We start from the raw sequence: 26,862 nt of genomic DNA on the forward strand, positions 1-26,862 counted from the left end.
AAGTCCCCCCCACATACCCATTCACAGACACTGTCCATCAGCATAGTAAGATGCTGTAGAATCACTACTTGTCTTCTCTGTGTTGCGCAGCCCTCCCCGTGCCCCCCCAACACTATACATGCTAATCGTAATGCCCCCTTTCTTTTCTTCCCGCCCTTATCCCTCCCTTCCCACCCGTCCTCCCCAGTCCCTTCCCTTTGGTAACTGTTAGTCCATTCTTGGGTTCTGTGCTTCCGCTGCTGTTTGGTTCCTTCAGTTTTCCTTTGTTCTTACACTCCACTTATGAGGGAAATCATTTGGTACTTGTCTTTCTCCGCCTGGCTTATTTCACTGAGCATAATACCCTCTAGCTCCATCTATGTTGTTGCAAATGGTAGGAGCTGTTTTTTTCTCATAGCTGAGTAATATTCCATTGTGTATATGTACCACATCTTCTTTATCCATTCATCTACTGATGGACATTTGGTTGCTTCCATATCTTGACTATTGTAAATAGTGCAGCGATAAACATAGGGGTGCATCTGTCTTTTTCAAACTAGAGTGCTGCATAGAAGAGATTATTAAGTCAGCTTTGCAAAGTTGTGTTTTCACAGGGGTACTGGGAAAAGGAGGAGTATTATAAAGCCCTCAAATGCATGGTTGAAAGCAGTGCCAGAAAATGAAAAAAAAAAGCTTTTCTGTTATTACAAAAGACATATATGTTATAGGAGGAAAAAATTAGAAAATTGCAAGGAAAAGCTGAAATTTCTCCTTCCAAAAACACACTAGCATTTGTCTTACAGGACATTATCAATTTATGCATATTTACAATCCATTATATTTTCAAATTTAAAAGCCTTTCTTAATTCAAAACAATACATGCTTCTTATAGAAACTGAGAATAGATTTAAAAAAAAAGAAAAAAGTCATTTGTATTCTACCGTGTAGGACCTCCTAGTCTCCTAGAACTTAAAAAGTCAAATAATTATGTATATATTTAATGTTTTTACCTTTACTATAGAAGGAATACGCATTCATTTTACAAAAATTACATGAGTAAAAGGGAGGCTATTAAATCACTTAAAATTCAAACTTCAAAATTCTTCTATAATTTTTTGTTAAACTCTCTGGACTTTTCAACATTCAAATATTTGGGTATTTTTGAAAGCATAAAAGGTACCCCAAATCTTCTGCAAATGTGAGCTCGTACTGCAATTTTTTAGCTTGATTTCCAAAGAAAACAACATTTATGCAAATTTCCCCATATTCTCTAATATCATTTTTAATGTCTGGGCATAAATCCATTGGAAGGATACACCATTTATTTTTTATCAGGACCTCTAATGTTAGGCATTTAGATCATTTGTGATTTTTCTTTTTCCTCTTAGAAATGACACTGTCATGACTATCCTTTAACTGCATATTGGTGTTTCTTTGTAATTTAATTTTTAGGATAAGCTGGGCCAGTGGCTCTGCAGAATTCTAAGGCTTTTCAAAGAGAAGAGTGTAGGTTGCTTAGTGTAGGACTTTTTATCATTTCAAATATTTTTGCTCTGACTCCATTAGCATACATTTGTAAATTTAAGATGATTTAATGCCCTGTCAAGTATTTAGTCCACCTATACTGTCTCTTTGAGTTCTCTGGTGATGTAACTATTTTTCTGAGTATGCATGTCCATTTCATATTCATACATGAAAATCTGTAGACTGCAAAAGAGTGCCTGTTAAGAAGAAAAAGAAAATTCCCCCTTAATCCCACTACTGAGAGAGAATCATTTCTCCAGTCACCTCCCCTCAACTTCCTCACCATCCATGGCTTTACACACTCGTTCCCAAAATATGATTTGTAGACTTCTGATTAGGATGTTGCTGTGATGGGACTTCTAAGTGTTGCCTGCTGTTCAGGGAGATTTTACCCCTTTTAAAGCATTCAGAATTGTTTCTAGTAGCTAACAGAAATAAATGTACATCTGGGTGAGGCCATGCTGAGAGACTGTGTTCTTATTCTCTATTTTAGGAAGTACCATGTGGACACATACCTTAGGTTTGCTGTGGGTATGTGGTAACAGGGGTCAAATGCTTTACCTTGCTTTAACAGTCACAGATTTATATTAGGAAAAATAGAAAAGCCGAAAAAGTAAGAAGACAGTCACATATAGGCCAAGGAAAGGGGAGACAGTTTCTTGCTACATCTGATCCAGATTTGATGCTAGAAGGGGCACCAAAGGCAAAATTCTCAATTTAGATAAATGATTTCATATTTCTGCTTGTAAAATGAACACAAATTCATTATAGGAAATACATTTAAAAGGCAAAAAGAAAAGACACATCATTTCATCATCAATCTATTTTAATATTTTATGTGTTTCTTTCCAGTTTCTTCATGTGTATTTTAAGATAAAGCCAAGTGGCCTATACTGGTTTTGTTTTTCCACTTTGTATCTAGCAAAGGCAACTTCCTGTGTCAATAGCTGTGTATGAGGTTTTCAAGTTCCATCAGTAATTGCATTGCCTTGAGAGATGAGGAAAGAACATACATCAAAGATGTCTATGAAGGGCAAATGCAGTGATAAAGCAAAATAGAATTGTCTACTATTCACCTGCACCTGACAGTGAGAATGTGTTTTCCTTCCTGGGTTACTAAGCTTTGTCTTCCTAAGCAAGATAAAGTGGTTGTTGAGTAGAAAAGTAAGTGCTTCTCATACGTGAGCCTCAGGTGTAAATATGCCCTTGGGAAATGGCTTCTGCTCTAAGGAGGTAGACCAAGGGGGACTTGTTTGGGAGGAGGTACTTTTTATGGTAGGTGTCAGGGCGAAAACTCCTGGTGTCCTGTTTGTGAGGTGGGATTGGGCCTCCCTGCATGTGGCTTGTTCACTGTCTGGAGACCCTGTGCCTCTTCTCGGCTTCTCCTCTTTGACCACGTAACAAAAATTAAAGGCCCAGATCACTCAAACTGTTTTCCTCAAGGGCCTTCCTCTTTTGGTATCCTTCATCAGCCACATCGATCCAGAAGCAAGATGTGGGCCAGGCTGCTTTGTACTTTCTGCCAGAGAACTTGAAAAGATCCTGCTTCCTCAAGATGCATCCTTCCATCTGTTAGAAATTTATAACGCACTGGTTTTGTTACCGACCTTTGCTAAAATTTTTCATAATTAAAATACAAAGAGGCAGTATCCACAAGGTGAACACTGCCCTCCTGACCCACTCCCACCAGTTACAAGGCCACGTGCAGTGCAGCGCAGACCTGGGTATGCGGGGGCCCTGCTGAGAAGGCCAGGTGAGCAGCCTGCTCGGGTACTGTCTGTAACTGGGGGTCTAATTGCCAACACCCCAGGCCCCCCAACCCTGCCAAAGCTAATGGCTTCTAATTAGTTATTTAACAGACATTTGTTGACCATTTGAAATGAGCCAGACCCTGAGCTAGGCCTGGGCAAATAAAGAGATGAGGAAGCCATGGTGTTTACCTTCTGCAAGTGTGCCATCTCCTGATGGGCTGTGATGGGTAAATAGAGAAATGTGACAGGGGAGTCTAACCTTTAGATACCTGGGTTTGGAGCATTTTGGCCATGGTGAGGGGAGGGGGGAACATGTAACTGTAGAGTAGGATCTGATCTTCATTTAAAATGATGATATTCTTTTCATCATGGATTTTTGCATCAGTTTTGATTCTTTGAAGTATTGCATGACATTACAGTTTATCTTGATTCCTGAGTTTGTTGGTATCCCTGCAAATTTTGCTTCTGAGTCAAAGACCTCATTTACCTCACCATTGTTCTGGCCTGAAACTCAAAACCAAACCTTAGTCTCTGAGAATTGAAGACCATCAGCTCTCATACACAGAGGGTATCTAAGCTGGGTCACCCTATTCTGTTAAATTTGGGGTTCATGTAAACTGGCCTTGCTACTAAATTGCTGTGTTACCCCAGGCAAGCAGCTTTTCTTCACTCAAGTTCAGTGTCTCACCTGGGAAAACACTAAGCTGGGAGAATTATGTTTTTGACAGGGACAAGAATGCCTTCTTTTGACAATATTTATGAAGTGCCTACTATGTGCAGGCACCGTTACAGGCTCTAGAGCTTCTGAGGTGAACAGGAGAAGTTTGGGTGACAACAAATAAAGTAATTTCAACGCACGCTGCATGCAGTATGAGGGAGAGTGTGTGTGGAGATATTACTGTAGATGCACGCTGCATGCAGTATGAGGGAGAGTGTGTGTGGAGATATTACTGTAGGGGTCAGGGGAGTTCTTTCTCTCAGGGGAGCTGGTATTTGAGCTGAAACATCAATGGCCATCATGGCCTGAACTTCAGAATTGCACCCTTCTTTTCTTTTTTTTTTTGACAGCTGATCTTTAATGAGCCCTTACTTTGTGCCTGTTATAACATGCATTATCAACTGTATGTGTGCCCACTCATCTCTCTCAGCAATACTGTGAGATTAGGACTCTTGTTATATCTTTTTTTATTGATAAGGAGATAGAAGCACAAAGCTAGTTGATTTAGGAAGATCACCAGCTAGTAAGTGGTGGGAAAAGAATGGGCGTGTAGCACTGGCGCTTCGAAGCTTGCAGTCAGTGATCCAACAGTTGCTTGCAAAGCGTCTACTGTATTCCAGGTACTGTACAATTAAGGGCATTTATTTCCTCCTCCTCCTCTCAGCCCTCATCTTCCAACGCTTAGTGAACAATAAATAGATCCCATGCCTGTCACAACTTTTAAAATAGTCCGTTTTGGGGGATGATGGAACTGTTCCATATCTTGATTCTGCTGATGGGTGCAGAGTGGTATGAAATTTTTTTTTTTTTTTTTTTTAACTGACAGAATTGTTAAATTACGTTTCCCCAGTCTGGGCGAGAGCGAGGGAGGCCAAATTCAAAAGGATGGATTGTACTGTATGTGAATTATACAGTAATTTAAACCTGTATCCCTCATCTCGCCCCCTCCAGTCCAGCCCGGATCCCAGCTGCAGCAGCAGGGGGCCTGGACGTGGCCTCTGCCCCTAACCTGGGCGGCCAGCGCGAGGGCAGCGCCGGGGGCCGCGGGCGCGCCCGGGGAGGGAGGGGCGCCGGGAGGGGGCGGGACCTGCGGGCGGCGGGCGGGAGGAGGGGCCGGCGTGCGCTCCCGAGGGCCGCGGGGCGGGGACAGCCAGCACGGGCCGCCGAGTCGGCACCGACGGACGGACGGCGCTGCGCGCAGGAGGCGCCCGGCCATGTTCAGCCGGAGCTCCCGGAGCAGACTCTCCAGCCGCTCGGTGAGTGCCCCCCACCTGAGCGGGAGCCACCTCCGGGCGCCCCCGGCCCGCCGCGAGCGCCCCGGCCCGGCCTCCCTCCGCCCGGCGGCCGCGCACCTGTGGCCCCAGGTAAGCGGGCCCTGCGGCGGGGACGCCTCCCGCGCGCGCTCGAGCGCCTGAAGGCGCGGGAGGGGTTACGTCGGGCCCCCAGTCCGGGCGAGAGCGGGGCCGGGACCCGTGGCCCTGCGTGTCACGGTGTGGGGACGCCCGTGAAGCGCTCTCCCTCGCCTCGTCCCTCCAGGCAGACCTGATCCCCGCTCCAGAGGTCCGGCGCCCGGCCTCAGGCTCTAGCCGCTAACTTGACTTTGGGGCTGTCTTTTGGGGTGTCCTGCACTGCCCCCTTCCCGGGAGCACCAGCCTGGTCCAAGGGAGGCGCGCGACGGTCGCTGCCCAGGAACTCTGGGGAACGGAAAGGTCTTGCTTTTGTTTCTTAGAAACCCGTGACCAAGGTGTCTGGGGGAGACAAAGCCCCAGCTATGGCCATTTATTGGTGGCTTGGTGCCCACGCCAGAGGCAGCCCGCTGGCTGTGAACACCCTTCCATGCCGGAGACCGCCCCCCGTGTCCCCCGACCACGACAACGGAGAGGAACATTTCAGTCAATTAGATGAGGCGGGTGGGAGGGGCAGCCTGCCTGGGACACAAACGGGGCTTTGGAGGGAGCTCTGCTGGTGAAAACAGTTGTGTTGTCTTTTTGTTTTGAAGTTGACCGGGCTGGGGCGGATAGAGAGAGGCCAGCCATGCAACGCCTGTGGTGACCAGTGTCCTGGGTTTGCCTTGCATAAATGGAGGTAGGACGCTTTAAATCCGATTCTAAAGGCACAGTAATTCGTGGGGGAAATACATATATCTATATGAACACACACACATATATATACACATGTGTATATATACTTGTGTTTAGGTGTGTATATGAATATGTATAATATACATGCACACGTATGTTTTTCTCCTTTTGTAAGTCTCACTTGTAAGTCACATGGAAAGAATGCAAAAGCTGTTCCTTTAAGAGAAGAACTACATCTGCTACAAATATTGAAGGTGGAAGTGGTGGCCAGACACTGGGGGATGCAGGAGAGCTGGGCTCAGGCTGCGTTTCCCTGATGGGAGAGTTTGGCTTCCCTGTACCCACTCTGTGCATTGAAGTCACTCAGCCCCAAACAGTTCAACTTGGGCATCCCAGAGCAGCAGAGCAGTGTGTGTAGGATTCCCTGGACTAGCTGGTGTTTTCCAATTGTGTTTTTAATTCAGCCCCTGTAACTCTGGGTCCCAACCACAAATCCACAACTGCCTGCCTGCGCTGTGTCAACCCGCTTCGGTGGCCAGATGTTTCTTATTAATGTGCTGTGAATGTTGACTTCCAGGCAGCCCCAGCCTGGATTGGAATGAGTATGTTTGGGAGACAAGGGATCTGGGTGTCCTCCCAATGCATCTGGCTGCTGGGGCTCAGGATGGGCAAAGTTGGGGTGCAGGCTTGCAGGCTCTCTGGGGACATACAGAGAAGAGGTGGATCCTTCTTGGAAACTCCATGAAAAGGAAAAACCAGTGACCAGAGAAAATTCTGCAACATCCTAACACATTCTCTCTTTGATTAGTTGCATTTTTTTCTGCCTTTCCCCACCATTCATATGCCTCTTTGAAGAAGGCTGTTTCTGGATACTAGGGAGAAAAGCCTGCTTCGATTTTTTCCCCCTCTTGCCGCCTGCTTTTCTACTTTCTCCCAATTGGTAATGTGTGCTGGGCACCCAGTTATAAAGAAGCTCCCAACTGGCTCCTTCAGGAATTAAATGCTTTTATTGCTGCCTCAGATGGGTCTGGCAGCCTCTCTGCCTTTGTTTCAGAGCACTGAGCGCAGCCCTTATGGCTCCCGAGCATTTAATAACTTCTGTGTCACTGGAAGGCCAGGCGACCTTTTAAATATGTAAAGGGCAGACTGAGGTTCCATCAGTCATGCCAACGCTGAAGTCCAGATAGGTGCATTCTGGGTTGGCCCCTTGAGTCTTCCAGAGGTTCAGGTGGGTGATGCATGGGAGTAGGTGCAGAAGCCTTACTTTGTGACTCGAATCCAGTATGACACAACTTCCAGTCACCTCCTTTTCATCCCTCTTGTGCTGTAATTGGACGCAGGAAAGGCAGAGTGGTGAACAAGAGAGGGACTTCAGCTTCTCTCCTGGTCTGAAGCTTTTGGACCACCTTCTGATGAGAGACCTGTGGGGTAGCAGGACAGTGTGGGGTGCACCAGCTCCCCTCCTTCCTGTCTGTGTGACCTCTGACCTCTAGCCAGTTACTTACAAGTTTCCCTGTTAAGTGGGAATAATAATAGTACTTAAGGGCTCAGGTTATTGTAGGAGCAAACGTGTGAGATAATGGACAACACATGGTTTACCCAGGACCGCGCCCACAGTGCGTATTAGGTATTTTGGTTAATTACTTTCAGCCTCTTCTCTACCGCTGCTAGGGAGGAAACAGCTAGCTGGTTTGAGACTGCTGGTTATCCAGGTCGCTTTTGTCTTTTTGACTGCTGTTTAGAGAACCTTAAGTCATTTCAAGCCAGCAGATGTGAGGGGAAAACAAGTGTTTTATTTTCAGCCCCTTTTGGAGCCTTTCTTTTGGAAAGAGGCCCTTTCATTCGAGTGAGATGGGTTTTATGCTGAAGGAGTTCCCCAGCACAGAAAGGCTTCCCTTTGGCTCCATGAATGGGGTTTTTATGGCATTTCCACCCATTGCTGGAAAGGAAGCACCTCCTTGCTTTCGCTGCCTCCTTTTCCCCCACAGGCATACTTTCGGGTGACCTTTTGGAGAAGAGGGACAACCATTTCTGGGTTATAGCACAACATTCTTTTTGGCAGTTTGAAATCCATAGTATGCTTATGTCCCACTCTTCTGACCGGATAGACGGACCTTCAGCTCCTGGGAGGGACAGCTGGGCCTGGACCGAAGGACAAGACCACCTTTGGTTTATCGCAAAGTACTAAGGTACCCTAAATATTACCACTCACTGGCCTTTCATTGGCCTCTCTACTCCCACCGGTCCCCTCCAGGCCACTGTCCACACGTAGCAGGCATCCCCTAAACACAGAACAATTGTGTGACTACCTCCAATGCAAAGGCACTGAGGTTCTCGGGAGGAAGTGAGTTGTAAACAAACTTTGCTCCTGTCCTGGTGTGGTGGAGAGAGCTAGGGCTTTGAAGTCCAGACAAAGCAGGGCTGGAGTCCTCTCTGGCTTGGACAGGCTGTGGGATCTTGGGCATATGCCTTAAACTTCCTGAGTTTCCTCAGCTGTCAAAGCAGGATCTCTCCACTCAACAAATACTTGAGTGCCTGCTTTGTGCCCAGAGCTTTGCTGGTGCTGGGGATACAGCAAAGAACAAAACAGACAGGATTCCTGCCCTCATTCAGCAAATAAGTACATTTCAGATAAGGTGGTCAGGAAAGGTCTCTCTGAGGAGGTGACATTTGAGCAAAGACTTCAGTGAAGCAGGGGAGGAAGGGCCTGCTGGTTCACACCTGGGGCAGGAAGCTCCAGCATCACCATCTCACAGGAACTTGTAGGAAATGCCCAATCTCAGGCCTGCCCTGGGCTTACTGAATGTGAGCCTGGGCTTTAACAAGATCCCCAGTTGGTTTTATGCACCGATTCAGAAGCACTGAATTAAAACACCTCTCTGAGCTTTGGGGCTTCAGGTATATGAGGATACATGCCTAGGCTCCTGTGGGAGTCTGTTATATTTTATGGAGATTTTCCTGAGTGATCATACTCTCTTCCCATTTTTATTGTCACCTACACATTTAGGTGGCAAATATGGGGATTTTTAGAATTTATAAAAAAATAAAAACAAAGGACAAAAAACCCCACAGTGCTTTCCATAAATTGGAGAACAGAGGGCTCCCCGTTGTCTCTCCTCCACCTGATGGAGCGCGGCTGGGAAGCCAAGGTGGGACTGCTCCACACACGTGACCGAGCCCCAGAGAAGCAGCGCCTCAAAGCAGCCTAGGGTAGACCCCCCTGGGGCCTGGACTCTGCAGGGACTCCATTGGGAGGACGATTAAGGCATCTTCAGGGACCACAGCCAGAACAAAACCATTAATAACTAAGCCCTTAGCTTATACTACGGTGGGAGCGCATTCTGTGTGGATGTTAATTTGGCTGGCTTGTTTGCACCCAGTTTGAGCAGGGGGAGATGTCTCAGCCATTTGCACAGTGATGGTTTGCCCTTTGAATGCCTCGGCACTGGAGAATGAAAATAGGAGTAATGCTGAAGCTGCATTAGCCAGCTGCTGCATGCTTCCGTCAAGAGCGGGCCTCCATGTTTCACAGGCAGTTCTGTTGTATCCTTCCTAGCCTATGCTCTAGACGTGATTCTTCTCCCATGAGGTCACCCAGGCGCAGAGGTGTTGCATCATTTGCCCAAGGTGTCCCGGCCAGGGAGAAGGAGCTGGAGTTTGAGTCTAAAACACAGGCTCATTTTGTTGTGACTCACTGCCTCTTTTTACTTCTCCATTTTAAGCAGAGGTCACAAACTAGAGGCCCTTGGCTCACATTAAGCCCTCCGATGAACTGCAGGACATGAGTGGTGGTCACCCTGCAGATGGTGTGGTCTTGGCTCACCACAGTCTGCAGCATTCCAGTTGCATTGAAAGACCTTTTCAGATATTTAGGTGACCTGTCATTGCAAATCCTGAATGAATTAAAACACCTCCAAACATGCTTTTTAAAAATAGTAAGCTTCTGTAATATTAGCTGCCATTTAAAAAGTATTGACAAAGCCTGGTAAGTGTTTTCCATCCTCCCTTTCACTTACAACAGTCCTGGGAGATAGCTGTGGTTATTTACACACATTTTACTGTTAAGGGAACTGGGTCTCAGAGAGGCTAAACAACTTGTTTAAAGTTTCACAAGGAGCTAGTCAATGGTACCCTAACCCTGTCTGACTTCAGAATTCTGTGTCTGGACCAGAACTTCTCAAACTTGACTTCAGTGTGTTGCCAGGGGACGTTGTTCGATTGCAGATGCTGGTGTAACAGGCCTGGTCTGGGGGCCTAAGACTTGGCATTTCTCGCATGCTCCCTGGTGATGCTGGTGGTCCAGGGACTACACCTGAAGAGCAGCCTTCTGGCCCAGAGGTCAGCAAACAAAGTCCTGTTGGCCACATCTGAACCTTCACCTGTTTTGTCTGGCTTACAAGCCATACTTGGTTTCAACATTTTAAATTGAAGGAAAAAAAAGAGTATTTCATGACATATAAAAATTACATGAAATTAAAATCTCAGTGTCCTTGGAGTGTTACCTGAAGAAGGTCATGGCCATTTGTTTACATAATGGCCTTGGCTGTTTTCACTGCTGCACTGATAGATTACATGGTTTACAAAGCCAAAACATTTATTCTCTGGCCGTTTCCAGAAAATGTTTGCCAATCCCTGGTCTCTACCATTATCTAGGGGAATATGCAAGTAGCTTCTCTCAGTTTTAGAAGAAAGGAATCTGAGCACCATTTGGAATTAGGAATAGAGGAAACATCCCCACCAACTTGAATGAGAATGGTGCTAAAATCAAAGGCACCCAAAGGAGACAGAGCAAAGCCATCTAAAGGGCACGTGGAGACAAGGCTTGCAAGTCCACATCAATGAACCCCCAGTGGATTCTAAGCCCCTTGTAATCCCTTTAACATTTCAGCTTTGCTGATAAATGTAGATTCGACTTAAGCATTAAAAGGCGGGCTTTCAAAACAAGCCTCCTGGAGCTGCATATTCCAGAGCAGCTGACGTGGAGAGCACAGAGCAGTGGTAGCTTGGTGAGGCCGCTTTAATTATGCAGAGCGGTTTGTCCCCAGACAACAGCAGCCTTTCCAAGCGGGCTGCTCTGGCCCTGGGCAGTCACTCCAGAGGCAGAGCAGGCTGGGTCAGCCAAGACTGAGCCTTGAAAAACGTCTTTCCTCTGTTACCCTGACAATTTTGTTGATTGACGACTGGGGCATTAAGTTGGGGAGATGCCGGCATGGTTTCCTTTAGTGGATTGTAATTTGGCTAAGAAATGGGTTCTCACCAGTCATTTTGGTTGGGAGGAAAAATGTCTCAGTCAACTGATGTGCCAAGAAAAGCGAAAACCAGGAGACCGGGTGTGTGTATGGGAGTGAGTGAGACTTATGCCTGGAATCCTCAAGGTAGGGAAAGATACTTGGCAGTGCAGAAGGTTGCTGGTTGGCTCACCTTATGTCATTGGCATTTGATAAATATTCCTGACAATGCTGAAAACTTTTTCTCTGGAGGAAACATACCAGTCCACCCCAATACATCTGCACTGTTGTCTCTGATTTTGAAATAAGACATGGATATTGTAAAAAATTGAAAAATCATACACCATGCACATAAAACATACATAGCATAGAAGGCAAAACCATTAATTATACCTTTTAGAACAGGAGTCAGCAAACTAGAGTCAGCCTGTGACCGGTTTTTGTACAGCCTACCAGCTAGAATGTTTTTTACATTTTTAAGTGATGGGGAGCAGAATGAAAAGAAGAATAATGTTTTGTGGCACATTAAACTTGACCGAAATTTAAATTTCAAAGTCCACAAAAAATAAGTTTAGACACAGGGATTCCCATTCATTCAGTATCATCTGTGGTTGCTTTTGCAGTAGCAGTATTGAACAGTTGAGACAGCCCTCATGGTCCACAAAACTGAATGTATTTTCTATTGACTTTGTACCCAAACAGCCTGCTGACCCCACAGCTAGAGAAAAACATTGTTTATGGCTTGGTGTGTATTGTCTCAGATTTATTCAAATTGTTATTACCGAGATTTTATAGAAAATATACGTTCTATATGTGGTCTTCTATGGCTTTTTCATACTTAGAAATACTTTTTAGAAATCTTTACATGTCAGTATAGTGAGGGAAAAAGATCTCATGTTTATTGCCTTTTACAATCCAGTGTATGTGGGGGATCATGGGGGGAACAGTGTAGCAACAGAGAAGGGACATAGTGAGTCTATGGCATCTTACTACACTGATGGACAGTGACTGCAGTGGGGTGTGGGTGGGGACTTGATAATATGGGTAAATGTAGTAACCACATTGTTTTTTCGTGTGAAACCTTCATAAGAGTGTATATCAATTATACCTTAATAAAAATTTTTTAAAATCCAGTGTATGGGTTATCGAATTAAATTTTTTCTGTTTATGGCCAACTTTCATTGTTTTCTGTTGTCCTTAGCATACGCTATGTGACAGCAGCTTTTCTTATGCTACAGCATGCTTATGTGGAACTTGTTGAATTGTCCTGCAAAAAAAATGGTGCCAACTTAACACTGCTACTCTTTTAAAAAAAAATGTGTCTTTTGGGCTGAAACTTTGAAACATGTCAGCTTCTGTAGCAACATTGAAATTCATCCTTGTTTAATCACCCCAAGTAATAATTTGTACTTGATGAATAGGGAGAAAATACAGAGCATCCATGTCAGTTATCTTTTTTTCAAAGTACCTTTTATTTGTCTTGAATCCCACAAGTGACACCCATGGTCTATTGAAAGGTTGTCATTCATCCTTAGGCTTGTGTTGGTTAAGGCTGGTGGGATGAGCGAGAATCTGGTAAGTGTGCTATATTGCGGTCTCTTGGTTCAAAAAGCTGGAAGGTTATCCTTTAACTCTGTGGTTAATGAGTACCCCAGAGGGAATTCCCTGTGGACAGAGGGAGCATTCCCTAAAGGAATGCTTCCCAGACCACTGAGCATTTTGACAATCAAAGGTTCCTGTCTACCTTGTGTATGGGAGAGCCGTAGGGAGTGATCTCTGGGGAGAAATGTGTATTTCTAGGCAGTGCTGTAAAAACTGCCCTGAAGCTTGTATGTGGGAGCATCAAAGCTGAGTGATTAGAGAGACACACATTCTGAAGGCATTTTGCTGGGATCGTAGTCTTGGTTGTGCCTCTCCTGGCTGAGTAACCTTGGGATAAGTGACTTCAGCTTTCTGAGCCTTTCTTGGTTGTCTTTTCTGAAAAATGGGAATAATAATTTACTGTTATGAGGTTATCTTAAGAAGTTGTGAGGATTGAATGGGATAATACACATAAGGTTCTCCTTATGCATGGTGTGTACCATGGGATGCATGTATGTTTGTGGTTGCAAGGTCTGCTGGAAATAGGATTGGAGAAGGAATAAGAAGACCTGGGTTTATGGCCCTGGAAATTGTAGGTGACAGAGAATAAGTCTCACATCCCCACCATGATCTGCAGCCCTTAATTTCTTAAAACGGGGTAATAATTCTTGACTTACAGGCTCAACTCAGAAGAGTGTAGAGCCTTCTCCCCACTTATGTGGGAGTTTAGGTTCTAAAGGAATGAGACTTTCTGATGGCATACCAGATTCATGTTACCCATCACACACTCACCTGGGGACATATATAGCTCAGATGAAATGGAGTGTAGTAGAATTGGATCCTCTGACCTTAAATTTCTTTGCTTAAGTGAAATGTTCATAAGATATTGTAAAAACTATTTACTAACTATAACAGGAAGACATTTAAATCCTGCCCCTGGGGCCTGTATATTAAGAAAGGCTGCCTTTGTACCTTGCACCCACCTCCTGCACCATGAAAATTCATGTCCAAGACAAAAAACACTCATCATCAAGGCAATGCTTAGGCAGGCGTGAGTAAACAGATTAGTAACTATGAGTTTTTGTGTTTTCTGGTGTGCCATACTGAACACTTCCATTTACATGATTACTAGTCCTTAAGCAGAAGTTCCCTTTTCTAAGGCATATTTATACAATATTTTAACCCAAGATTGTACCCTGGAACTCCTGAAATATGACCCAGCCTGTGCCTGCTTATGTGTTGTTGACAAGGATACAGGATTCAAAATTTTAATTAGTTGCCAACAGTTGCTATTTTGTGTAAAAGTTCAGATTTGGGGTTTTCTCTGGAATAATGAAAATTTCTGGCAATTCTGAGCTTAAATTCCTACCTTCCTTTTAGACAGAATACGTGATCAAATTTTTCACAGTCCCCACCATTCCCTATTGTTTTACCCCTGGCTTGTCTTAGTCTTTTCCATTCCTGGCTGGCTGCTCTAAGACATCTGATTTTGTGACTGATTCAAAGAAGCACGTGAGTGAATATACACAACTGGCAGGATTGTATGAATGAAGGATTGGAATAAATTTGCCACTTGGCAGGGACAGCTGTGCCAAGCAGGTCACCTAAGCAGCTAAATCCTTCCTGAGAGATGCTCTGGGGGTGGAGCTAACATCACTTAGGACCTGCTTTGTGTTTGGCTTCTTTCATGTATCACCTCATGTCATCCTCAGAATATTTCTGAGGCAAGTGTGTTATCTCTTAGTTTCAAAATAAAAGGAAACTGAGGCCCAGGGAGGTTAGGTAATGTGTCCTAGGTCACGTGGGTGATAAAAAAGTAGTAGAATCAGGATTTGAATCCAGGTCTAAGGGGTTGAGATCACAAGTTTTTTAACCAAGAAAGAGTGCTTAGTGCTGGCATTTTGACTTACCTGGGCTATGTGAACAATATACCCTGGCAGAAAACAGTCTTATATTTTCAGTTGAGAAATAGGCCTGGGTTGAGATCAACTGTTGTCTATAATGAAAAAAAAATGTATGAGAAGAGCCCTGGGCTACTTGGTTTGTATGACACTGGGGATTTAGAGGTGAAACTCCTATGAAATTAGCAGGTGTGGTGTCGAGCTTATTGGGGAATCATGAGAAATCGAGTCATTACAATGCGATTTCTGGTAGGAGGCCACTGGCAGTTTTCTAATCAGGTCTGCGTACATGAAGGGAGCTCCATTCAGCTTGTTTACAGCTTTGGTGTTAAACTGGACAGTCTGGGGAGTTTGTGAGAGGGAGAGTTTCAGAAATGCTTGTTTCCTTGAGGAAAAGTCCAGCAAAGGGATCAGTTGAGAGGGAGCTGAGAGTGCATCCCTTCAGCAACCAAGTTCAAGTCAACAAGCTCAAACTGAGTAAGATCACCATTATCCAGTCTTTGGACCTATGCTTCGCAGTGTACGCTCTCCATGCTTTACCAGTCCTGCCACAACACAAGCAGGAGCACAGCTGGCTGTTGGAAGGCATTTAATGAGCGCATTGTTTGATTTTATGTTTGGTAAACTGCTCGGTGATGCAGAAACTGCTCTGACAGTTCTTAAATACTGGCTCATTAAGGGTACATGTAACATCCTGAGCAGGCCCTCCAAGTTGGAATGCTGAGGAATTAGGCCTCCAGGGCACTTGTTAAAAAATGCAGGTGTTTTCTTCCTTCGACGACACTATGAAATTACTCTGATAATACAATTTCTCTTTCTTTTGTTCTGCAGTCAGGCACCCAGGAGCGTGCCTGTCATTTCCATCCTTGATGACTCGGTCTTCGGAGCTTCTTCGGTGACTTACTGAGTTGTTTGAGAATCACAGCGATGGTCTCCTCTCATCTTTCTGAAGCCAAGAATTTGGAGACAGTAGATAACTAGGAAATGTCTCCAACCTCTTGGGTCTGGAATATTTGAAACCACAAGGAAGGACCCATAAATATGTTTTCCTGGATTCTGGGAGGTGGAACAATTTAATAGATGTGTCCAACTGCTGAGGATTTTGGACAATGTTTTTCGATTTTCAAAATCCTGGTGATAACAGCATGTTAAAGCAGCTTTCTTTCTTTCTTTTTTTAAATTAAGGTATCATTGATACACAGTCTTTAGAAGGTTTTACATGAGCAACATTGTGGTTACTACATTCACCCCAGTTATCAAGTCCCCCCAACACCTCATTGCAGTCACTGTCTGTCAGCAAAATAAGATGCTATAGAGTCACTACTTGTCTTCTCTGAAAGCAGCTTTATTTCTTAAATTATTTTGGCCAAACTGTTGGGTGACAAATGTGTGATGTAGATGACTTAGAAAATAGAAGAAAGTCAAATGATTTATTAAAAAAAAAAAAAATAGCATCACTTCACCACCCAAAGAGGAATACTCTTGGCGCTAGAGTGTGATTTCCTTCAGGCCTGATTTCTGTATGTGGAGTTTTACATAGTTGTAGTAGCTTTCTAGAGCTAATACAAAACAAATGACTACAACTGGGTAGCTTGAAGTAACAGAAATATAAAAATGTATTATCTTTCAGTTCTGAAGACTCAAAGTTCAAAAGCAGGGTGTCAGCAGGTTCCCTCTGCAGGCTCTGAGGGGGAATCCATTCGATGCCTTTGTCTTCGCTTTGGGGGGCTCATGCCGGTCCCTGGCATTCCTGGCTCACACAATCCTCCCTGCATCTCGGCCTCTGCCATTCCCTGGCGTCCCCCTGTGCATCTCTGTCCCTTTCCCTTCTGTACAAGGACTTGTTAGATTTGGGTCCACGCTCATCCTGGCCAAGCTCATCTCAAGGTCCTTAATTTAATTACATCTGCAAAGACACTTTCCAAATGCAACTGCATTTACAGAGTCCAGGTGGATGTATCTTTTGGGGGACCACTGTTCACCCCATTATTGTAATTATGGTAATACAACACATAGTTTTATGTTCCTAAGCGGTATGCCCGACAAGGGCTTTATAAATGTGTAAATTGTAAAATTGCAGTGGTGTGGGAGGGCTGGGCTTTGACTCTGGGGCACTTTTGTGGGGAATAGGCTCTACTTGTCTTTTCTAGGCGCAGTTAAAAGCTTGCAACAGGAGGGAATTGTACATGTGTTAGTGGCGGGCATTCTGGGATGGGATTTGCTGCCCATATTGATGAATTCAGCAGTCTGAATCACTTGACCCCCAGGCCACCCTGTGCAGTCCATCCATCTTCTGTCAGCTTCAGTAGGGCCTTGCCAGGGAGACGTATAGGAAATGAACTGGTAGTGTGTGTGGATGGTTCTTTGTGGGAAGAGCTTTTGGCCTTGGGGCCTTGTAATTAATGTCTAGGTTAAATAATTGATTCACTTTCAAAGGGGGGAAAAATGGGCGTCCTTAGAGAAGTGAATTCTTCATAATCCTAGAAATAGGTCCCATCTCCACATAGACCTGCCAGAGTTCACTTCTCACTCTGCCTGCTCTTTTCTGTAAACACAGCCAGGAAAAGTACATTAATTGTACTTTCATATTTCCCGATTTCTGCTTTTCAAAATAGACTGCCTGAAATAAAATGAAAGCAAATCAGGATTTTTTTCATCATCACCATCAAATTAGCTATCATTAACTAGACATTTACAATGTGCCAAGAATATTCTAAGCACATTTCTGTATTAATTAGTTCCTGAAATCATTTGTAAGATAGACATCATAGTCCACATTGGTTTCATGAGGAAATGGAGGTATTGAAAGTTTAAGTTACTTTGCCAAGGTCATACAGCTAGTCAGTACCGAAAGGCTCAATGTTAGGGCTCTATAGTTTGGGCTCTTAAACACCATATTATTTCCTGGCTCCATGAGGATCTTACAGATTCTGTACAGTGGAAGAGCTGCTCTCCTCCCCTGCTGAGTTTCTCATTCATTAGCTCTCAGTTGGTGCTTAAAATTTCCATCTAATAAATCACTTGCTGCTCCTCGTCCCCGGAACAGAGTTTGAGAGCTCCTGGTTGCTCCCAGAGCCCCAGCCCTCCATTGGATAAACATGATTTAAGTGAGTGGCCAGTTTAGCAGTCTACAGACTTACCACAAAGTAGCTTGCTGTTCAGTGATGGGCACTGATGCCGAGGAACAGGAGTTTAGATAGGAGACAGAGTCCACCCCCAACTTAAACCTTGGTGTATCCTTGGTGACCTCCTCTTCCTATCACTTGGAGGCTGTCGGATTTAGTAAAGTGGTTTTTAAGCTCTTGATCAGCTAGATAGTGGAACTAGCCAAAGTCTGGAATCTGTGAAGATGACTGAAGATTAATGAGCAGCTCTAGACCCACCAGACAGTATAATTACGTTTTAAGGCTACAGAAATGGAACTGTACTGGAGCAGGACTAGGTCCCTGTGACAGACTGTCCCACCTCCAAAACTAGATGGACTCTCTGTGGCACAGCGGTGCATGATAAAGGGGACGTTTAAAAGCATGTGGGAAAGATTCAGCAAAATGTGGGATAAGTCGTTTTCTGTTTGGACTAAAACAGATTAAGCCAAAACTTAAAAATTTTAAAAACATTTAACTTTTATTATGGATGGATGCTTTTACAAACTTGGTCTCTGATGCTTTTACAAATTTATATTATGGATAGATGCTTTTACAAATTATGATGGACGAATTTGGAAAGTAAAAAAGTCTATCTAAATTCAGTATTTTCCCTTCCTTATTCTCTCCCTCATTCTCTCCCTCTAGCCACAGTGTGCACCTGAGTGGTCCCCAAACACCAGCAGGCATGTTCCCACCTCAGGGCATTCACTCTTGCTGGGACCTCCCTCAGCACCTCCCCAGGCTTCCATAAGGTTTGCTTCCCCACTTCTTTCCAGGCCCCTCTGCCAATGGCGTCCCTTAGAGCACAGTGCCCTGGCCCTCCTAAGTAGTGCTTCAGTGCCTCCCTTTTCTCTTCTTTTCTCTTGGGATTTTTCGGAGTATCTATCACACTACCTGACGTTATATTTGTAATTAATTGTCTGGCTTTCATTCTTTCCTAGAATTAATCATCTTCGCCCACACCAGAATTCAAACTTCATGAAGGTATTTTCTCCCATGCCCCTTTTGTCCAGTTTCCAACACCCAGAAAAATGCCTGGTGCATAGCAGAACTCCCAGCAGGATTTGTCAGATGAGTGAGTAAATGGACGGACAATATGAAGTCAGAACGGAAGAGGGATTATTTTGACATAAATAACTTAAAAATTGTCAAAAAGCAAATCAAGAACATTATTTGGAACATGTATGATATACAGAGGTCTGATTTTTTAAAATATGAAGACAGTTCTAATGAATAAGAAAAACATGCAACAGCTCATTAGGGAACTGGACGGAGGATCCCATCAGGCAGATGTATGAGGAGGTACCATTTGTTTTCTTAGTGATGTCACCATTTCTAATATTTCTGCTTATTTGTGAGTCCAATACAAGTAGCTGTCTTTTTTTAATTTTAATTTTTATAATTTATTTATTTTATTTATTTTTATTTTTATTTTTTAATTAATTTTGTTGTCATTAATCTATAATTACATGAAGAATAATATGTTTACTAGGGTCCCCCCTTCACCAAATCCCCCCCACAAACCCCATTACAGTCACTGTCCATCAGCATAGTAAGATGCTGTAGAATCACTACTTGTCTTCTCTGTGTTGCACAGCCCTCCCCATGCCCCCCCCTCACATTATACATGCTAATCGTAATGCCCCCTTTCTTCCCCCCCACTTATCCTTCCCTTCCCTCACTTTCTTCCCAGTCCCTTTCCCTTTGGTAACTGTTAGTCCATTCTTAGGTTCTGTGATTCTGCTGCTGTTTTGTTCCTATAGTCTTTGGGTTTGAGGTGAGTCTCTTGTAAGCAGCGTAGAGATGGGTCTTGCTTTTTTATCCATTCTATTATTCTGTGTCTTTTGATTGGTGCATTCACTCCATTTACATTTAGGGAGATTATTGAAAGATATGTACTTATTGCCATTGCAGGCTTTAGATTCGTGGTTGCCAAAGGTTCAAGGTTAGCTTCTTCAGTATCTTACTGTCTAACTTAACTTGCTTATTGAGCTATTTTAAACATTGTCTGGTCATTCTTTATTTTTCTCCCTTCTTATTCCTCCTCCTCCATTCTTTATATGTTGGTTGTTTAATTCTATGCTCTTTTGTGCTTCCTTTAACTGCTTTTGTGGGTAGTTGATTTTATTTTTTGCCTTTAGTTAGTATTTGGTTGGTCTGCTTTCTTTGCTGTGATTTTATTTTCTCTGGTGACATCTATTTAGTCTTAGGAGTGCTCCCATCTAGAGCAGTCCCTGTAAGATGCCCTGTAGAGGTGGTTTGTGGGAGGCAAATTCCCTCAACTTTTGCTTGTCTGGGAATTGTTTAATCCCTCATTCATATTTAAATGATAGTCATGCTGGATACAGTATTCTTGGTTCAAGGCCCTTCTCTTTCATTGCATTAAATATATCATGCCATTCTCTTCTGGCCTGTAAGGTTTCTGTCGAGAAGTCTGATGATAGCTTGATGGGTTTTCCTTTGTAGGCGACCTTTTTCCTCTCTCTAGCTATCTTTAAAACTCTGTCCTTGTCCTTGATCTTTGCCATTTTAATTATTATGTGTCTTGGTGTTGTCCTCCTTGGGTCCTTTCTGTTGGGAGTTCTGTACACTTCCATGGTCTGCTAGATTATTTCCTCCCCCAGTTTGGGGAAGTTTTCAGCAATTATTTCTTCAAATACCCTTTCCCTTTCTCTCTCTCTTCTTCTTCTGGTACCCCTATAATGCGGATATTGTTCCTTTTGGATTGGTCACACAGTTATCTTAATATTGTTTCATTCCTGGAGATCCTTTTATCTCTCTCTGCATCAGCTTCTATGCCTTCCTGTTCTCTGGCTTCTATTCCATCAATGGCCTCTTGCATCCTATCCATTCTGTTTATAAATCCTTCCAGAGATTGTTTCATTTCTGTAATCTCCTTCCGGACATCATCCCTTAGCTCTTGCATATTTCTCTGCGGCTCCATCAGCATGGTTATGAGCTTTATTTTGAATTCTTTTTCAGGAAGACTGGTTAGGTCTGTCTCCTTCTCAGGGTTTGCCTCTGTGATCTTGGTCTGTATCAATTTCTTCTGCCTTTTCATGGCGATGTATATATTTGTGGGGAGCTGGCGCGTGTGTTGGTAAGAGAAAGTCCCTTCTTGCCAGTTTGTGGCCTTCCTCTCCTGGGAGAACAGCGGCCTCTAGCGGCCTGTGCTGGGCAGCTGCATGCAGACGGGGCTTCTGATCTTGCCCGGCAGCTGTGGAGTTTATTTAGCTCTGCAGTTGCTGTGGGCGTGGCCTGCCTCAGGCTGCTGCTCCAATATGGTGGAGCCACATTGGAGGGGTGGGGAGGCTGTTTATCGCGGTGAGGGGCCTCCGAGCTGCGCTGCAGGGGTTTGGGTGCCCAGAATTCCCCGTGATTCCCAGCTGCTGGGCTGTGTGCTCTGGGGCACTTCCGTCCGGCTGTGGGGTCCCTGTCCCTTTAAGACTGTCAAAAAGCACTCGCTTTTCTTTGTCCCCGGGGCACCGGCTGCGGGGACCCGCTCACAGGTCTTACTGTCCTGTTTCCCTAGTTTCCAGCACCCCACGCATGCACTGTGTCTGCGCTCTGGCCCGGATGGCTGGGGCTGGGTGTTCAGCAGTCCTGGGCTCCCTCTCCCTCCCGCTCCGACTCCTCTCCTCCCGCCAGGAGCTGGGGTGAGGGGCGCCCGGGTCCCGCTGGGCCGGGGCTTGTATCTCACCCCCTTTGCGAGATGCTGGGTTCTCTCAGGTGTGGATGTGGTCTGGCTGTTGTCCTGTGTCTTCTGGTCTCTCTTTTAGGATTAGTTGTATTCTCGTATTTTCAAAAATATATATGGTTTTGGGAGGAGATTTCCGCTGCTCTACTCATGCTGCCATCTTGGTTCTCCTCCAAGTAGCTGTCTTTGTGCAGAAGGGCAAAGTCTATGTTTCATGAATTATGGCATCACTTTTCCTGTGAGGGAGGGATTATGAAAATGGTATCCATCTTCTTGTGTTTTGGGCTAAGCTTTGTTCCCTTCTCTCAAGAAGACTGAAAGACCTCTTTCCTCAGGATTTGAAATTGTCCATGGATATAACCAAGATCCATAGCTGTGATAGTGTGATCCAAGTAATGACAGGAAAACAACTATAAAACTACAACACCCCCAAATCCCCTCTGTTGCTGCTCATGGGGTGAATTTGTCTTTCTTGTCAAAATGAACTTGGGAGTGCTGCTGCTGGTGTGTCGTGGGCTGGGAGCAGGGAGGGTAAGCATTCTGCGGTCTTTGAGACGCTGCCATCAGGATGAAGGCAGTCCTGCCCCAAAGGCCAGTGGCAGTCTCACCTCGAAACGCCGACGAAAGTGTTGCAAGCAGCAGATGCCTTTGGGAAGCGCATAGCTCATGTCCAGTGTTTGGAAAGTAACTCCTCCGGACCTCCGTTTCCCTCCTCTTTGTATTGAGGGAGATTATAGCTCCTGAAGGGCGCATCATCATTAACACACAGTGACAGCATTACTGGTGTTTTCCTGATGGAATAACCAACTGAGACTTGGACAAGAAGAAACCTAAGTTCTCAATCCCCTTGCTGGATAAACCAAAAATGTTCATCCCTTTGTAAAGCACCCGGTTAGTAGGTCCCTCTTTAAGAGCTCATCACCCTTCTGATCTTCTTGTTGTGTTGTGGAAGGTATATATTTAGCAAGAGTGAATTTGTCCTCACACCTATTTTTGTCAGTTTTACCTGCTATTGTTATTACATAAGTTATTTTCATGAGCCCATGAAATATGAATGCAAAAAGAAAGAGGATTTGTTAATTCTATGAAAACTAAACTGAATGCTTGGAAATGAATCGATAATGAATACTCAAAACAGTTGCCTCAGTTTTTGGGCAAAATAAATATGAAAGATTGGGAATGAGGCAGAATTTGTAAGAGGAACTAGATTTTTTGATAATATCTCTTTAAGTTCTACCACCACTCTAAAAATATCCTGACCTGGAATTGAAGAAGATGCATTACAGTGTGTTTCATGCATGAAATATAAGGTACTCTGATCTGCAGACCCACATGCAAAATCCCCTCTCTCACTACAAATAAATATATGGTTATGTATTTGAAGAAAAAAAATGGGTATATATATATATACCCACACATACACATATATCTCATCATTTTGTGATTCTTCAATGTGATAGACACTACTGGTTCTCCCTACATCCATTGTCTACTTATTCCTTAGAAATGGCCTTCAAAATAATATCTGCCGCAAATCCTGAGAGTCAAGGCAGTATGTCCTAGCCTCCCAGCTCTCCTTGGTCCTAGGGGTTGTCATTTGGCTAAGTTCTAGCCAAAGGCATAGAAGTGGAAATATTAAGTACAACTTCTGGGAGTGCTTTTCAAGGGAAAGCATGTGCCCTTGCTTCCTGTCCACTGGTATGTGGATGTGGTAGTTGGACTTCAGGCAACTAAACTGGACCATGAGGGAAAGGCCCTGTGTGAGGAAAGCAGAACAAGGCAGGCAGTGCCTGTGTCTCTGATAACCACAGAGAGACTGTTGCAGCCTTGGGCTGCGTAATTCTAGACTGCATTTATATGGGAGAGAAATTAATTTCTATCTTGTTTAAGTCAGTATTACTTTGGCTTTTTAGTCATGCACAGCCAAATTTCACCCCAATTGCAACTGTTGATAATGTTGGATAAGAGGCTCTATTATAGCAGCTGCTGCCCAAGGGTCAAGAATTAATTTTGACTACTTCAACAGATTTATTAGAACTGTCCTTTCTAGCAATTGGATATTCTGTTCTCAGTGGCCGATAATCCAAACTCGTTCTTTTAATTTTAGGAGAGCTTGCTAAGAAGTGTGCCGTTCCAGAATATACTGTGCTGAGGCAGTTACAACATTATCTGAAACCTTGACTTTTCATAAGTCATTAGAGTAAATTGAATTACATGTGGTTTTAATAGGTATTAAAGAGAGTATTTTCCCCCTATGATTCAACTTCCCTGTGAATCTGTGCCGTTATTTATCGAGGAATAACCTGGAACATTTCAGGAATGTCATCATATAGCACTGATCTCACCCGCTGAGAAAGTGCATATGCTGTTTGGAATGCATTTAGAACTGCTTATTTTAGGATTAAAGGGTGTAGAATGACGGAATCCTGTTAACCCCTTGGATAGCCCCTATCATTTTACCAGCAGACTCAGCTGAGGGATTGGAGGGATTGGTTCACATTACATGCGTGGGGAAGTATGCCACAGGGCTACTGTGTGTGAGTGTGGGCAACGGGCAGAACCGTACTGCCTTTGTGTGAACGGAAAACCGCATGTGCCTTTTTAACCTCCTAATTAAATAATCACCATCCAAGAACTTTCCGTGCTGGAAAGTCTGTCTTGTTGGTTGGATCCCAGAGTAGTTTTGTGTGAAAGTCTTTAAGCTGGAGTGACCCTTCTGATGGTTATTCCTGATGAGAGTTCCCCTAAATTACCAGAGAAGAGTGTTAAGTGGTTTAAAAAAATGTCTGAGAAAAAAAGTCAGACAATATTTTGGAGTCAAGTGTTCACAAGTAAGAGGAAATTGACTTATAAAAAGCTTAGAGGGAATTTATTCATTCAAGAAAATACATTGTGTGCCTGCTTGGCATTTACATGCCATATAATACAGTAAAAATGAAATCATAAATTTCTAAATTAGTTGTATGGTCTTCCTTAATGCATATACAGATATGTGGGTATGCATATATATTCTACATATGTCAATATGAATATATATGTGTGTATATCTATGCACACATTGCTTTTAACACAAATGGTGACATGCCATATATTCTTACTCTTTGTCACTTAACAATAGATTTTGGAGAGCATTGAATATAGTATATATAAATATCCTTTTAAAAAATGCCATGTATTATTCCATTATAGAGCTGTATCATTGATTTTTACCAGTTCTCCACTGATGAGCATTTATGATTTTTACAATTGCTGGTTGTTGCAAATGGTGGTTCAGCAGACGTCCTTATCTGTAAATCATCACTGCCTTTATGTGTGAAAATATCTACAGGATAAATTCCTAGAAGTAGAAGCTCTGAATCAAAGGGTATGTGCATTTTACTTAGATGAATAATGCTAAAAGGGGAAAAAAATGGTTTCCAAAGATGCTTAGAACCATCAGTGTGTTTGAGGGTAGAAAACTCATTTTAAATGGCTAAGCATTTCAACACTTTTGGGATTGCCAGTTAAATTTCTATGTTTTGTTAAAATATACATAACTAGAATGTAATTTTTATTCATTGCTTTGATTTGCCAACCTCAAGTTTATGCTAAACCACTGAGTGGGATTTAACCTTCTTGTACTAAGGCAGGAGTTGTTAAATAATTTTATCCTGAGTAGAGTCTCCATGGGAATCAGCCACACCGTCCTTATTGCAGATAGGGGCCCACATGCTGTCCGCATTCAGCTGCTACTGACGCCCACGGTCCTGAACGTAGGTGTCTCGGAGGGTGAGTCCGCCTTCAACCACAAGGTTGGGTAGAAAGAGGCAAAGGGCTTGGTGTTAACAATGTCGGTACTGGTCTGTTTTGCCCCTCACTTTTCCATCTCATCTCTAGGTGTTGATCTACGGCTCTGTAAAAGCCAAGGGACTAAGTGAATTTGGGAATAAAACCCCTCTCCCTCATTCTTTCCATCTCACTCTCCAGAAATGTTTCTTTAGGTTAAACCTTGGACCCAGTTTGGAAATCGCAGATTAAATGGGCGCTTGTGTCCTACAGATCTCCCTGCCTCCACCTTTCAGCTCTCTGATCTGTTTTGCAAGACAGCCCTCAGAAACAAAGAAGTAGTTCTTATAAAATATTGAGTGGATACAAAAATATTGATAAAATATGTATAAGGTTTAAACAATAGTGGCACAATGGATGCCCACGAGCCTACCACCTGGCTTTGGAGAGAAGAGCTTTGTTACTGTGTTTCTCATCCCACCCTCCTCCCCGTCAGAGGTCACTGTTCTCTCGAGGAGGAGTTCACTGGGTCCTTGCCTTGCTTACTCGTTTTGCCTGATAGCATTTTGCTTCTGCGTTGTTCTTTTGGGATGAATGTGCAAGAGCTTCTGGAGCATGTACCCAGGAGTGGCCTGGCCATGCCAGGGGTGTGTGTACCTGGGAATTCACCAGACAAGGATATTTTGTTTTCTAAAGAGGTCTGTGTCGTTTTATACTTTCTCAGCAGAAAAGGTTCTTCTTGTTCTCATCCTTGCCCATTCTTGGTTTTGTTGGATGTCCCCATAGTCCTTTGCACCTGTGGCTTCCTCTGGCTGGCATGTCTGTCCTCACGAACCCCCGCACTGGCTGCCTGCCTCTCATCTCACCGTCCATCTCAGTCGAAATGTCACCTTCTCAGAACACTTCTCTGACCATAGCTCCCCTTGTCCCAACATGGGCAGGGCTCGAGTCTGCTGGTCCATCAGGGCCTACCACAGTGTCTGGCATGTAGTAGGTGCTCAGTAGATAGTTGGTGGGAGCCAAGGTCTTTCCAGTCTGAAGTCCCATGGTCCAGGAAAATTAAATCAGGGTTTTGGGGAGGTTACAGGAAACCCACTCCATGCTTGCCTCTGGCTTCAAGGCAGTTCCGTGATGGAGGTGACGTCGGGAGACCTGCTCTGAAGGAGTCTGATGCTAAACTGTTGTGGTGGGACAGCAGTTCTAACACCAACACCAAGAATCATGTCTGTTTGAAATAAATGAATAAACAGAGCCTAAATAAGTGGGAGTTGTAAACTTTCTTGCCTTCAAAGATAGAAAAGTAAGTGGAGGTGCTCTTGGGAGTACAGCCTTGACCTCTATTCCCTGCAGCCATATGTGGGCAACGACATAAATAGGTAATGATCCCAGTGAGGACTGAAGACATTTTATTCAGGAATCTGGATTCCCACTGTGAACATCTGAGGTTGCTTGTGGGTGTCTCTGTTTTCCTGCTTGTCCTCATGGGCACTG

General features: G+C 44.0%; 1 protein-coding gene across 2 annotated transcripts in view; it reads left to right on the forward strand.

The window, feature by feature from the left end:
- Positions 1–5,101: 5,101 nt before the first annotated feature.
- The window catches only part of PRICKLE2 (prickle planar cell polarity protein 2), a 303,043-nt gene continuing 281,282 nt past the window's right edge, over positions 5,102–26,862 (forward strand). Inside the window, exons 1-2 of one of the 2 annotated variants that reach the window (XM_036877995.2) lie at positions 5,102–5,228; positions 5,972–6,057. In XM_036877995.2, coding sequence (XP_036733890.1) covers positions 5,187–5,228; positions 5,972–6,057 — 128 coding nt within the window. In that variant the 5' untranslated portion in view covers positions 5,102–5,186. Of the gene's footprint in view, positions 5,337–5,971; positions 6,058–26,862 lie in introns of both variants that reach the window. The other variant, XM_057507903.1, reaches the window with a different exon arrangement.

Source organism: Manis pentadactyla, chromosome 1, assembly GCF_030020395.1.
Source record: "Manis pentadactyla isolate mManPen7 chromosome 1, mManPen7.hap1, whole genome shotgun sequence".
Taxonomy (NCBI): Eukaryota; Metazoa; Chordata; class Mammalia; order Pholidota; family Manidae; genus Manis; species Manis pentadactyla.